Consider the following 15,763-nt stretch of genomic DNA (forward strand, 5'->3'; position numbering starts at 1 on the left):
GAGATTTAGAATGGCTACTGAAATACTTTAAGGTATTTTACTGTAAGACTTACTGTTTTTAGCTGTGATATGATGAGTTGTGTATATATATATATATATATATATATATATATATAAACCTAGAGCAAAGACTGAAATTAGGCTTGTATATGATAAAAAAATGTATTTTTTTAAATCGCATACAGTATTGTTTTGCCCTGAGCAAATGAATTAGCACAATATAAAATAAAACTACTCTCAACAGAAATCGGAGACTGCAATGTGAAAAATTAATATTTCAGCATCTGACTTTTGACTGGAGACACAGATGGCTGCAAACCTCCAGGTTTGGAAAGTGAAGACAAAGTGGAAACGCCTTAGTCCTGCATTCTTCTGGTTGCAGTCCAATTGTATTGAAGTCTATAAGAAAATGAATTCTACTTCTCACTTGAATTATGACCTCAGTAAACACTTTCCTAATGAGTTTTTACCTCAATTGCTGGTTTCAAGTTAAATCGACCATAAAGGGTACTTTTTTTTAGGCTGGTCATACCTTGTGACTGACAAGTCTCTAACTTAATAAGTTAGCACTGCCCTTTGTTTCTGGCAGTAGTCTGAACCACCTGTTGCTCGTGATGTGTAGCTTCAATAAACCAAGAGGGTGACGGCCAAAATGCTCAAGTTCAGGGTTAAATTAAGATAAAAAAGTAAAACAAATAAAGTTCAGTGCAATTACAGCAACAGCTTCCCTACAGTTAATCTCTAATCTACCAAATCACTCTTCTGGTCTTTTTCCATAACACTATTAGTGCAAAAACAAAAACTACATAAAAAAAAAGTGGTGGATGAGTACAGACTCACACATCATTCAACACTCATACACACATACTGAACTCTGCTTGCAGCTGTCTAAAACAGCCTGAAACAGCAGGGTAGCAGTGAACTCTTACTCAGCTAAAGAAGTCACAATTTACGACTCTTTTTGGACAGCCATATGGGTCCACAGCAGACATTTGGAGTGATATTATTACCCAGCTCTAATGAGTATTCGTTGTCCTGTATGCGCTTCATCCATCTGCATATACAGATGTTCAGTGTCTGTACCACTCAGAGTAAGTAACAGGACACTATAATGGCTCATTTAAATTATATTTGACCATATGCTCACATTGGTCAGCGCAAAATTGGCTCAATACTTTTTTCATTATTTGTCAACACAAAATGATGAAAGAGCAGCTTTGATGGCACTAACGGCTGTCTTTGTAGTGACACATCACTGATGTCATAAAGTCTGTTTTTTTTCCTGCTTGGAGCATTAGCAAACACCAGTACACAACAACCTGAATACAACACATAGTATATTCTGTTTTTTGTTTTTTTTTTTAGTTTAAGTTTTGGCTCCAACTTTCAATCACTGCCCATAAATCTGTTTTTCCAGTCAACTGAAATCCCAAAGATGTGCAATTCTTGTGAAAATGGAAATGTGTCCAAAAAAACACCCATTAGCTAATCAATGTGTGCCAGTCTGATTAAATTCTGACCAATACTGTAGGAGGAGCAGCGATTATTGTGAATTGTGGCGGGACAGGTGGACAGCTTGCCATCACATAAGCTCATTGGGCCTTCAGCTGGATGAGCTTAAAAATAAATAAATAAATCAGCCATCAAAGGCTAAATGTAAGGTCTTGAAATTATTGTGATTTGGAAAAACAAAACAGAAATGTGCGGTGCCGTGCAAAAGCTTTAGGCCCTTATTAATATCTGAAGGATGGGAACATCTGGCAGACAGACAGTGATCCCAAACAAACAGCCATAGTTGTGAGATGAAAAACAAGGAGCTCTGCAGCTTATGAGGAGGCTTCTATACAGCTCTGATCTTATCCAGATAAATGAAGAGACAGCGATAGCTCTCAGCCAATATGTACAATAAAAACTGTAAATTGAACTTTCAAATTACATTAAAAAAAAAACAAAAAAAAAAAAAAAACCACAGAAAAACCAAAACAAACTTATAAGCATTTCTTGCTATAGCACTAAAGAATTGTGTTGATACTTATATAGTTCTTTTCACCAAAAGGAAAACAATATTATAAAATATTGTAAAACTTATGACTCAGAATCACAACTTAAGGGCTGATGAAAACCTTTTTTTTTTTTTTTTAACTGCTTCGGTTAGCTCATGATCATGGCCTGACTGCTAGGATGTGAAAGTTCTGTCAGCAGAGAGGAGTTCAAAGCCATTGGCTGCAGACATAAATTAGACACATCAGTACAGCGATGTTCCACGACATCAACAAATTTAATCATGAAGATGAGGCCACTCAGGGGGCTCAGACAGTTCTCCTCTCCTTTCATCCATCTTCTGGGACGTGGGCCACTTTCAAAGGGTCACTGTCACATTCCTGAAGTGGATAGTGTATGTGTGTGTCTGTGCGTGAATGCAGCTGTCACCCGTCACGTTATCAGAGTCCATTCAACGTGAATGCTCTGAGGACTCGGTGACATCGACTGAAAGCTAATTACTCAACTGGCGACCAAACAGATGAGTCGTGGACATGAGGGAGGTGACTAAGCATGTGTGTTAGAGTGAGTGCACATCTCTGTGCATGTGTGAGAGGAAGACAGAGGTTGAATGCCATCCTGACATCTGTCAAGGTCTGCTGTGTATTTGTTTGTATGCATGTGTGTCTGTGAGCATGCACGAAGTAAGCAAAACAACCCTCAGAGTCACCTTGCAGCTATGCCACATGATGAATACACAGTGAAAAGTGTCATCCCCACTCTAATTACAATACCAGCATGGCCTCATGTCCAACTGTGATGAGAGGATAGTGTGTGTGTGTGTGTGTGTGTGTGTGTGTGCATATGTGTGTGTGTGTGTCCAGCGAGCAGCGTCAGCATCATCTTTCTGGTCCAGTCACCGTTTGCGTGAGTGAACAGGATGCCAAGGCAGCAGGTACACAGAGATGCAAGCCGCAGCTGGCTGCATGACTTAGCAGGCTGACTGTGTATTTCTATAGCAAATAACAACACAGTGTTGCTAAATCGACACAAGCAATGGCTTAACCTCAGTCTATTTACCTCAAAGCAAAATCTATTTACTGGTGTTTCTACTAATACACTTGATCTAAAGAGAGAGATTTTGTAGATCCATCTGCCAAAAGCCTGAAATCTTAAAACTTTGGTATCCAATATTAAGTTCTATTAATGTGAGAGAGAACAAAGAGATGTTTTTGGTCAGCAAAGCAGCCATCAAATTGCCTAGCAGTGCCAGAAACATCTTCAGTGCTAGACTGCTACTAGAATTCAGCGGGGATTTTAATTATCCTACAACCTTGTTAAAACACTACCAAATGTTATAGGGTCAGTGTGTCGTATTCAAATGCACGGTCAATGAGTTTTTGAGGATTGAATCTATGTGAAATAACAATAAACACTTTACAGTATCTGGGCCAGACCAGCAAGGCAGATGGGTTGCACTTGCTCTGCTCTAATTAAAGCATCTCAATCATGAAACTAATGATCATTAAATAAGAATGCCAGCAGAAAGGGGGTCGCTGGTCCAAGGCTCCGCTTTGGAATGTAAGATCAAATAAGAGGCAGCGCAAAAGCTGCAAGACACTAATGGAAACCATTTGTTCAAAATATTACATTTGTTTTATTTTGAATCTCCTTACAACAACTACTGTGTCATTTTAGGGAGGAACACAGATTAGATAAGGATGAAAAGAGGGAAAAGCCAAAGCCTTGAAACTCTGTGGCTTCTATTTACATAACAAAACCACTTTAGAATGTGGAGTCGCTCACAATGGTCAGGACGCATTAGAGGACAGAGGAAGAGCAAAGGACAGAAGGGTAACAGATGGAGAGAAAGGAAAATGAGACGGAGGGAGGCATGTAGTGAATCCATCAGTGCTGTGGACTGAGACAAAAATCCAGCAAATTTAGCAGCATCTGCTTACACAGACTTCCTTTCTCAGCTACAATAAGGGCTGCATCTAGCTGTGAGTTTTGTGAGTCTGCCATGCCCAGGTTACATTTATTAAATGTACTAAACACTACTTATATCTTAATGTATCAAATATGGGGGCTAAACCACGCACTATATTATGCCTCGTGCCAGATTCTTCTGAAGGAATATCTCAGATGGTGTGAGTCATGCTTACGCAAACAAACACACAATCTGTGAGTCGGCCCGAATGAAGCAAAAAAACAGAATTGTTTGTTAATCATTGCAAAACAGAAAATTATCCAGCTTTCACGCACATATGTGCTTGTGCAGAAGTACAGTATGCACACAAACACATACTGCATGTATGGAATGTGCAGAATTACACACTGCAAAGTCACACACAGATATTATGCACACAAGACTGACCAAAAAAATATTTACTTATTTATGTTTCTTGGCGTTTTAACAGCGTCCTATTCAAAACTCTCAGCTTCCAAAGCAACTATCTTTTTTGTGTTTTTATGTGCGTCTATTTAAAGATGTTAGACCTCAGTGATTTTGTATTGTCTGATTTCACCCTCGACAGCCTTGCCAGTAAGAGGTCTTTTGGGGAAACAGATTGTTGAGAGCATGGTTTTGGGGAGAGTTTGATGGTAAATTACATCCAAGGACCTCCGAGCGCAAAAACATACAAGCAAAATTAGACCAGCGCTGGCATAGGCTTGCTTATGTTTCATCCACTGAACCCACTTCAGTCTATCAAGGCATGCTGAGAGCAGACAGGGGACCGGAGTTTCTGGAAAATGCCTGTGATGCTCAAAAATTGAGATTCTCAAGCACCCATCTGTCAAGTTTGTTGTTGTTTGTGCTCTCAAATTTACAAACCTTTTACTGGTGTATGCCTGAGGCTATGAAGTGAACCCCCCCGCCCAGTCCGTCATCACAACCCTGCAACTTACAACTATGGGAAGTGGCTGCTGACTGCCAAATAGATCCTCATATCATGACTCCAGGGATACTTGGATTTCTGCACTTGGCCTTTACCTCCTCCTGCCATCATCTCCTTTGCCTCCATTTCATTGAGGGAGAATTATAAAAAGAGGGCTTGCAGCGATAACCTTGATTTAATGAGGGATCAGCTTTTGCGTCAATGCACAGCTAACACTTAATGTTAGTGCATTTTAATATTTGATATTGGAGAAGACAGGACAACATAGATATCCTGAAAAGCAACATTAACGCACTATAATGCAGCCTGCCTTCCCTTCATTTCTCAAAACTGTGCATGGTCAGCTATGAGCACAGTGAGTTATTTAAAATAAAAAAAGTCATATTTTACCCTTAAGGAACTGCTAATGAATCCTATTAATTACTGGATAACGTATTGACTTGTCAGTGTATGAAGAAAAGCGCCTCACTGGATCAGAAGTGTGATTAATGTTATCAAAGTGAAATGACTCAAAATCGATTGCTTCTGAAATCCTCACTCCCTGCAGCCTGAAAAGGTGGACGTTAACTGCAGCTGCACGTGCCTGGACTCACGCTGGTTAACAAGTTTTATGTTGGAAAATATAATCCAAAGGTCTCAAATCAATCCTGCAGAGCAAACTCTGCTGTTAGGCGCTACAAAATATCTTAAGAATAAGGAATATCGAGAATGTAAGAAACATATGATAAAAATAAATACCTTGTAAGCTGAGTCATAGATTCTTCTAGGGCAATTTACTGGTGGCAAGTTTGTGCTTATTCTAGTCTGATATGATTTCCTGAAGTAAACACATACGTTTGTTGAATATTTGTTGTGACTTTATTGCTCTTATGGTGTGTAGGTTTCTCCACAGATGTGAAACAGGAAGAGGAAGTAGAATTTCATTCCTAAGCTTTTAGTTGAGAAAGTGACACTTCACAATGTGTCCTGTGTGCTTGTTTTACTGTTTTAGGTATTACATGGTGCATAACGCACGTCCATCCCTCAGATGTGCTTACAGATAGAAATGAGTTCAGGTAAAGATAGCAAGATCGCAACTACAGACACTAATGAACCATATAAAACAATCAAATCCACAATTAAACACATTTTAAAGCTGTAAAACTTTTTATTTCTTTTTGAAACAGACTGGTGCCCATACTACAAAGCCTGAGAGTGTGAGATATGACATTTGTGGCTGCTATTTACGCTTCTGCATGAATGTATGACTGCATGCCCCAACATGACAATCCATTTCAATCAAGGCTGTGAGTGTGTGCAAAAAACTACACCCCAGTGCCACACTGTGGACCAGTCCAAACACACAGCAGCCTTTTAATCTGACACGGTGGTAATTCTCAAGGGTTGTGTGTGTGTGAGAGAGAGTGTGACAGAGTGTGTGTGTGAGAGAGAGAGAGAGAGAGAGAGTGTGAGAGACTGTGTGTGTGTGAGACAGAGAGAGCGAGACAGTGTATGTGTGCTGTTTTTATGGGTAACAGCAGGGGAGGTTAATGAGTTTGGATGACTCCGAGTCACCTGCTGGGTTTGGACATACTACATACACACAACCTTCAGACACAAACCTTTGACAACTAACCATACACATCACAACACTGCCGGCAAGATTACTCTCTCTTGACCAGTGTCACCTAAAAAAGTTGCAGGCTCAGATTGAATTATTGAGGTTGTAGAGTTTCTTATAATATTAGGAGGTGGTACAAATAACTGAACGGTATTATAAGTTTTTCCTCAAAAGTAACAGATACAGAGTTATAGTAGTGAAATGTGGAGACAGGTTTTGTCTTTAAGTACTTTTAACTTTGAGAACCAACAGACCATATTGTTCACTTTCATTTTCACCTCTCTTTCCACTTGTATCTGATCCCTGATCTCTCAACTGATAAAAAGGTATAAAACACCCCCAAACATATTTATAAATGTGTAAAACTTTGATTTGTTAAAATGCACCTAAATGCCTAAGAGCAACAGAAAACCTTAATCTTTTTTTGATGTAATGCTCATAACTAACCAGCTAAAAAGGAAGATATGCACATTAGCACCGCACCCTCGAGAGGAGGCAATATAAATAACCAAACTGCATTAACAGAATTTCAATCTAAATATTCCTTATTGTGATGCTGCTCATGTGCTGAAATGTACAGTGGGCTTGACCATGGTGGTGAACATGGCCCTTTGTTCTCACCTTGGCTGATGGCTTTCTAAAGAAAGATGCAGCTACAAACCTAAAGAACATCATGTGACTTCCAGTCTGCCTCTCTGTGTGTGTATGTGTGCGTGTGTTCTTATAAATGGGGTTTGGTCTCTTTTTGATGTCTCATGTTTTTGTCTGCTAGCATGCACGCATCCTACCTGGACCTGCCATGCCTCACCACCCAGCTCTCCATCTCAGCACAGAGACGACACACCGTGAATCAGCAAGCAGGGCCATTACTCACCGTGCTTGTCCTGTTCTAAATAACTTCATAAATATTCCATGGGCCGGCTTTAACGGGGAGAGTCAGAGAAGTCATGGCTTGGCGCCTGAAAGACGCAGATTCCATTAAGCCCCGTGTTCCAGCAGAAACATCATGGGGCAATTAATCTTTTAGGATCCGAAGCAGGGCATCAGAAATTGAGAAATAGACATAGAACAGGTATGTATTAATGGAGGTAACTGAGAGAGAGAGAGGAAACTGGCAGGCAGGACAGAGAGTGACACCTGCTGTTATGAATTATGTAGGATCTTTCAGCACTGACACAAGCTCGCCTGCTTTGTGCAGACCAAATATGCACAGTGATATCTCAACAACAGCAACAAAGGGAAAAATGCAATAACATCGCAAAACAAGGGCAGCATTGAATAAAAGAACAGAAAGGAAGAAAGTCTGTTAACCTGAACAAGCCCTGAGAAAAATATTGTTGCAGATTCTTGAGTGGATATTTGGTATTTCTTTCAGAAAATTGTATAATGCTACTTGTTGGTGTGCTTGTGCCATTTTTGTCAAATTCTTGGGATAGAGAAATAGAGCAACTCGGACCATAAAAGCATGACAAAGGATTACAAGTCTGTGCAGGACAGATGTTCTTCAGACCCACGGAGAGGGACAAAAAAAAAAAAAGAAAAGAAAAGAAAAAAAAAAAAGAACATGCATGAAAGCAAGAACGAAGATAGAGAAAAGTGAGAAAAATGTAGTTAGAAAGAAAGAGCTTCAAGAGGCGAGTGGGGAAGAAAGGCAACTTGATCAGGCCCCGGCAAATCCAGAATCCCTCAGTGCTTCATCCTCGTGAGAAAACAAGAAGAGAGTGTCTGCGTGCTAGAGCCATACTTGCATTTCACACAGATGGAGAGAGCAAATGAGCCACAAAGACGTCACCGCTGTCACCATTAATCCACTGTCTCTTTCTTCTGCCTTTATCCACAAAGGAATATAGAGCAGGAAAAGGACTTTTTTTTTTTTTTTTTTTTTAAAAAAAGGTAACATTTTTTTCCTGTTTTGCTTTAAAGAGATTTTGCAGCTTTGCATCACTGTGTTGCTCGGCGGCATCAAAGTTTTAGAGAACACAACCTCCTCAGTATATCAATTTCTTATTCATTCTCTGCAGCACTGACTGTATGTGCAGAACATTATTCACAAGAACATTTAAATTTAAGTTACTTTTTTTTTACAGTGATAGATGCAGAAGTTCCAGCAGCTCTGGTGAGACTCTGCTTATAGCAGCCAGAGTGGTGCTTTGAGATGAATGACAAAATAGCTAAGAAGCATACTTAGCTACATATAAAAGTGCTACCATGTAGATGGATGGCAAAATACAAAAAGCAACTAATACTATATGGCTTCAGGTTTTCCAGTCTTTCATCAAAGTACTGGGCAAATTTACACTCTGGTGATGGTGCTACATGAAAAGTTATCAGATCAATGAGGTTTTTACAAACATTTATAATTCATCTTGACAATAGCATGCGAGGCAGCACTAAAAATCTGAAGCCCATTCATCTAATTATCCAGACTTTTGACAGAAACATGTCACACTCACCAGTTAATCTTCCAATTTTGCATGAAAGCAACCAATCACGTTAGGGCCTTTAAGGCTCCGCCCTCCATTCAGCTTTGAGAGCAGCGCTGCGTGCGAGAGCGTGAATCTGCTGCAGTGCTCACCAAGAAGGCAATGTCATGCATGTGATGGCTTCTTTTTTTTTTTTCCCCACTCTGGCTGCTGAGTTCTACGTGTGCAGGTTGTGGAATTTACATGCAAGGGAAACCGAGTTGTGTGTGTGACTACACACACACACACACACACAACTGAGTGGCAATGCATGCCTGCGCCTGTGAAATGAAATCATGTTTTATCTTGTGTGCCACTTTTCACACAAATATAACTCTATACGTTTGTGTACTGAACAGGAAACAGACAGAATGCCCCCCCCCCAGCAGTAAAAAACTGCTACATTTCAAGTTATTGTTGAAACAACGCACAATGGTTTCCTGACTTAAATACCACACTATCAAAGCTGATAAAAAGAGAAACAGACACAAGTTCCAACATCCTCATTAGTGTCAGGTATTTCACCGTTTCTCCAAAGAAAGGTCAACCAAATGATGTCAGTGCAGAGCCAAGACTCCCTCCTCCACCATCATCCCCCCCCTGGGGAAAGTGCTGCACTACACACACAATATTAATGACTAGCCGTTACTCCCTAAGCACCTGCCAGGCCCATGTTACATTTGTCCTACTCATACTTTCATTAGTGTGTGTGTTAATATTCGCAGGGCTAATGGGGTGTGTATGAAAATGCACTTAGCTCACTACAGGAGAAAAGCAATGCAGCTTATGAGTACTCTGGGGCACAGTGGCGTCCTCCCATAAGGACAGGACTCATACAATGTTCAAAGATTGCGAGACTGGGTAAATATTTGCTGGAGCTCTGACAGAGATGGATGAGAAGATTAAGATTTAGAGCTCAGTAAATAAAAATATATCAAAATGTTGTCTTTTCCCTCCCATCCCCAGTGTTTGCCTTTGTTTTATTTAATTCCCTTTACATAATTTTTAAAATTGTGTACCCAACTTGTGTATAAAGCAATCGTGTCATGTTTCAAACAGGTGTATGTGCCGTTATGTCAGCAGAGCATAATATCACAGATAGATCGGTCATTCTCTGTAGGTTATGGGTTCACCTTTCCAATTCTTATCTGCCCTCCTATTTCACAAATACATAAACACAGTATACCGCATCATAAATATTAATGTATGTTCAGTGTCCCAGACTAGCACCCTCAATAAAGGGGACATTATGCAGCCACCGGGGGGATTGAAAGGCTCAGAAGTACGAGTCAAGGTCACTGCTATACTTCAACTAGGGCATCCAGTCCTTGGGGGGAATTTTTTTTGTGTGTCATAACATAACAGTATCATCAGCTTAGTCGCATCCTTCGGGCTAAAGAAGAGAGGGACCATCCAGCTTGTTATGAGAACACAGTTCAAAAGCCTGCATCATGACACTAACATTTCAAAGAGAATCCAAAATTTTGGGGGAAATTGGACTGTATCTGAACAAGCAAGTCTCTCAAAAACAGAAAGTTTTGTTCATAATGATGGCCTGGCATTCATCCCAGGGATCCAGCACTGTTGCATAAGCCTTCAACTCCAAGCTTAGAAAAGCCTTAGAGATAAAAATGTTCCCCTATTTAGGGACAAGTCTGGTTGTTTAATCTGTATTTTGATACAAATCGAGTCAAAATGATATTTTTAAGAAAGACTAAAGGGAAGAATTTCAGTCTGCTAAGAGAAGAAGGCCTAAAGGGCACGAGGAGTGAAGCACATTTGGCTTTAGAAAAAAAAAAAAAAAACAACACAACACACACAATAAACATAACCCAGTGAGCTGCTGCAAAGAATCAGCATGCACATACTGATGCACAAACAAACATGAAGTAGAGTTAAAGAGCTCACTGAAATAAGGAAAACTAAAAGCTCAGTATGTTTTCATACACCACTGGTCCCCCGACTCACCCACCCCATCTCTCCTGGTCAGGCTGCGTGTGCAGGTGATTTGTGGACTAAAACAGAGCAGGCAGCATCTTCAGAGTTAAAATAAAATATCTAAACTCATTGTGTGTGCTCAGAATGTGACAAAAAGGAGGGAAGTGAGGCATGGAAATGTTGCATTAGAGCTTAGTCTGGCAGAGATAAGAGTATGTTTAAAATAGACGGGGCAATTACAATATGTTTAAAGATGCTTTTAAAAAAAAGAAAAAAGGAAAAAAAGTGTTTCCACACTTTCTTATCTGGTCTTGAAACCTAGTTTGGCAGTTTTATCTGGACAATTTTCAAACAAGAGTATAAAAAAAACCCTGCACTGCAGTCAACTCCTCTGAAAAGAAAAAAAAAATATAAGCAGAAGAAAAGGGCACATCTGTTTAAAACTGAGCTAAAAATGCCTTCTTCCTCCCCACAGGCAGCAGCAGGGGTCAGTCTGGAACGGAACTGAGACCAGCTCAGCTATTTAAACAAGTAAAGACAAATGAAAAGGGCACATCAATTTTAAGTGGACGTAGGCACAGCGTCTCTTTCTCTGCGCTGTGTGCCTTCCAGAGGCGGCACATTAGGCTGAAAAGGGGCTCCGTGGGGGCGAGGTGCATCACTAAATAATGAACTCCTGGCAGCACAATTACTGAGCATAATGGCTGCTTTCATCTTAACAGTTAGGGGCTGTCTGTACTTGTGTCTGGATGTTTGTATTCTTGCACACAACTATATGCATCTCTACATGTAAAGCATCTTTTTTTTACATGTCTATTCTCACACCAAACACTCTCTGAGCCAAAATGAGATTAAGAACTACAGTGTCCAGTGTTCAGTGTGTGTGTGTGTGTGTGTGTGTGTGTGTGTGTGTCTGTTTGCGGACATCGACTTACGGAGCTCGCCCACTTTCAGAATCTCACACAGCATCTTGGTCAGCTCGATGCTGCTGCGGCCAAACGGACACTCGTGCTTGTCTTCTCGACTGCTGTTCTCCAAGACAATCTAGAAACAGAGATTGTAAAATAAGCCACACAGGAAATAAGGACCATATGTCCTCGGGGCTATAAAAAAGATGTTTTTGGTAAGCACAATGGCAATTGTAGGTTTGCCAACTGCAAGATTATACATTATAACATTTTAATTTCAAAAACTCGGTGTTGGACAGCACGATGGTGCAGTGGTTAGTGCTGCTGCCTCACAGCAAGAAGGTCGTGGGTTCTGTGTGGAGTCTGCATGTTCTCCCCGTGTCTCCATGGGTTCTCTCCAGGTACTCCCACAGTCCAAAGACATGCATGGGTTTAGGTTAAATGGTGATTCTAAATTGACTCTAGGTGTGAATGTGAGCGTGAATCATGGTCTCTCTCTCTCTGTCAGCTCTGCGACAGAATGACCTGTCCAGGGTGTACCCTGCCTCTCACCCTATAATAGCTGGGATAGGCTCCAGCCACCTTCCACAACCTTGAATTGGATAAGTGAAAAAAAATGGATGGATGAAACAACTCAGTGCAAATAAATGATATCACAATTCTATGTGAAGAGTAATTTGTGATGTTGCCTTGCGTTATTCCATTATTTGATAGGAATTAATGGGCTTTACTGGGTGCGGTTAATGCACATTTGCTTGGCAAGCCAAAGGCCGCTGGTTTAATTCCAACTGGAGACACAAATCCCCTTTGGGGGTTGCATCAGGAAGGGCATCTGGCATAAAACTCTGCCAAATCAAACATGCCGTGGTGACCGCTTGTGACGAGGAAGCAGCCGAAAGCAGCTTTGACTGCATGGTCAAAGCACGCATTCCACTTCTGACACCCATTAGGTAATCACATGGGTAGAGGCCTTAAAGACTTTTAAAAGAACAATCTTTTGCAACACCAAAGCTGTGCACTTTCACAGCACGTTACGGTTAGGAAAAAGTATTTTCATGAATTTATGATGTCACACTTAAGGTTACTCATTAAGGTAGAAACAATCAGTCATTTGTCTAACCTTATCTGACCCCTTAGAACTACCTGTTTAATATAAATAAAATCAATACATAAAATTCACCAGCAAAAAACTCACTCTAATTGTATGGATGGTGGCAGCACGCCATAACTGAGGTCATCAAGGTCCCAATCATTTTAGCTGGTGACAGGTTAATTTGGGGAATTGAAGGCCCTGTTTCCTACCACTAACACATCTCTTTTCCCCTATTTGTGTCTAGAAACTGTCACACATATAACGATAAAAGCTGTATAAAATCATGCTGGCTATCGTGCAAGAATGACAAAAGCACTTAATGTCAATGCAGCATTGTTTAGAGACTGGCAGTGAAAGAAATTAAATAAGTTTTATTGTCTGGGCTGAGAAGCCTCGTGAAATGCAGTTTTAGCTGAAAGATAAGTTGGAAACGAGCCAGAAACTTCAATGATTCAATGAGCTGGAGGGATGGAGGTTTAGTAGGACACTACAGGAATCTCTGTGCAGCATTTGTGTATGTGTTAGAGTGTACATGTGTGCTTACCCTGATGTAGGCGTCCTGGTGGTGCTTGGCAAAGTACAGCATGTTATCCAGAGCCAGCATGCCCGGAGGAATCTGGGTGAAATCCACAGCTGGATTCACATGGTTCTGAGGGAAACAGAGGTGCAGTGTGAGACATGTTCTTAAACATATTTCAGCAAATCTCTCTTTTTTTTTTAACCTTTATTCTCTTTGGTATAATCCATTAAACATCACATTTTTTTCCCCAGCACAAAGCAGCCAAACAGTCACGGGCACAGTACCACTTCCTTCTTTTGGGGGAGAAACCTGGAGTTTAAGGGGCGCGTTAGTGGAGCAGGAGGTTACCCATAACCCCCAGTGTTTTTAAAGCCCCTGGAAGCTTTTGATTCCATTAAATAAAATGTTAATTAAAAAAAAACAAAACAAAACACAATAACAAACAGTACAAAAGTGCTGTGGACTGTGTGGGTGTGGTTTGATCTGATTTATTCATAGCAGGCAGACAGTAGCTAATAAGCCACTAACTGTTATTAGATTTAGGTTAAAGTAATGCTAAATTCTAATTGCACTCCTTGTTTGAACACCAGATCTCTGCCCACTTGAAACCTGTTAAGTAAAAACAGAAATACTGCAGTCCCTCTTGTTAATAACCAGATATTTGGCAGACTACACTTTATTCTATAGGAACTCATCACCAAAATTGGCTGTCCAGTGAAATCATGGTTGGTATTGTTTTCACGGTGTAAGATTATAGCAGGAAATACCATAAAGATGGTTTTCCGTGCTTTGTCAGGTGCTTATATGCCTGTCTGTCAGCAGCGTCACAGTTGTACAAGAGGCCATCATAATGAAGGTTAAATCTGAATATGGGTGTGGTCCAATCCTTCAGTACTAAAAGGTGCTCTCTAGCTAATGAAGCATTGCATTCCTTTTGGGCTCACTGTAGTGAAAAAGTTGATATTTTGAATATGGATATTGTACTTCTGACAATAAACTCAAGCAAATGTCTCCAAATTGACATTCCAGATTTAGTTACATTTAAGTGAAAGTGAAGGGCCACCAGGAAGGAAAAATATGAAATTAAATGATTGCAAAATGGTAAACTTCAAATCTATTTGTACAAAGTTTGGGCTAAACCCACCAAATACTAAAATATAAAACAATCCAAATCAAATCTTTGAAATAAACACAGACGCTACTTTTAACAGCTAAATATTGCATCAGATATTCAGGAAGTGCTGACAGCCTGCTAGATGTAATTCTTTCCAGATATTGCAGAAAATTCAGCCGACTAACAATTAAATGCAGAGATACCCGCGCAAACACATCAGTTAAAAGCTCTTCTTGACTTTTAAATATGATGCAGAATACTGAGAAAAAAAAAACAGAGACAGGAAGATGAGCAAAGCAAACATGGAGGATGAAAGAGAGCAGGCTCTTCAGTTTTGTAATTCTGCCTGACAGGAAGCAGACTTGTAAGCTTAAAACAGAAATAGACACTATGGCATATGTAATAAAATAAGTCTAATATGGACTTGTGAATAATCCTCCAGCATATCTAACAATATCTACTGAAGAGAACTTGAATGTATTCAAAGGTAAGCAATTATCAGCAGTGATACTGGCTATCTAGAGAATTATGGCTTTTGTGTGTGTGTGTGTGTGTGTGTGTGTCTGTGTGTGTGTGCGCGCAGTATGTATCTGTGTGTAAGCACACTGAGGAGCACTAAAAGCAGACTAAGGATTTTAGGGTAGGTTTCAGACAGGCCAACTGGCCTTATCTTTACTGAGCACACTGCAGTTGGAGTGTGAATGGGAAGAGCCCCGAAACAGCTCTGGGCTTACACCAAGCCACAGTGGCTTTAGTTAAGTTCTTATGCCATAGTTAGACTGCTGCAACACACACACACACACACACACACACACACACACACACACACACACACACACACACACACACACACACACACACACACACACACACACACTCCATTTATTTTGGTACGTTGCACCCAAGACTGTACAAAAAAGCAGCTTCTGGGTATGAAAAGCAAAGTCAAAGCATAAGCATCAGTAAACATTTTCCTGATGAGTTTACGGTCACAGGTTAATGCAGCATGCCAGTCTTTTTGTTGTTTCCATTTTCATCTAGTGTCAGAGAGATGATGAATCAGGGTATGCTTTAGAGCAGGGGTCTCAAACTCCAGGCCTCGAGGGTCGGTGGCCTGCAGGTTTTACATGTGTCCCTGACCCAACACACCTGAATCAAAGGCCTGGAGTTTGAGACCCCTGCTTTAGAGCGTGGCTACCCTGGGATTGACAAGTTGCTATCCCGTATTCTCTGTTTCTCAGTGAGATC

General features: G+C 40.5%; 1 protein-coding gene across 1 annotated transcript in view; it reads right to left on the reverse strand.

The window, feature by feature from the left end:
- Nucleotides 1-15,763, reverse strand: part of elmo1 (engulfment and cell motility 1 (ced-12 homolog, C. elegans)) — a 102,225-nt gene that overhangs the window by 31,239 nt on the left and 55,223 nt on the right. Inside the window, exons 15-16 of the mRNA XM_030740647.1 lie at nucleotides 13,426-13,530; nucleotides 11,816-11,924 (exon numbers count right to left, since the gene is read on the reverse strand). Of these exons, the coding sequence (XP_030596507.1) occupies nucleotides 11,816-11,924; nucleotides 13,426-13,530 (214 nt within the window). The remainder of the gene's footprint in view (nucleotides 1-11,815; nucleotides 11,925-13,425; nucleotides 13,531-15,763) is intronic.

This window comes from Archocentrus centrarchus, chromosome 11, assembly GCF_007364275.1.
Source record: "Archocentrus centrarchus isolate MPI-CPG fArcCen1 chromosome 11, fArcCen1, whole genome shotgun sequence".
NCBI classification, from domain to species: domain Eukaryota; kingdom Metazoa; phylum Chordata; class Actinopteri; order Cichliformes; family Cichlidae; genus Archocentrus; species Archocentrus centrarchus.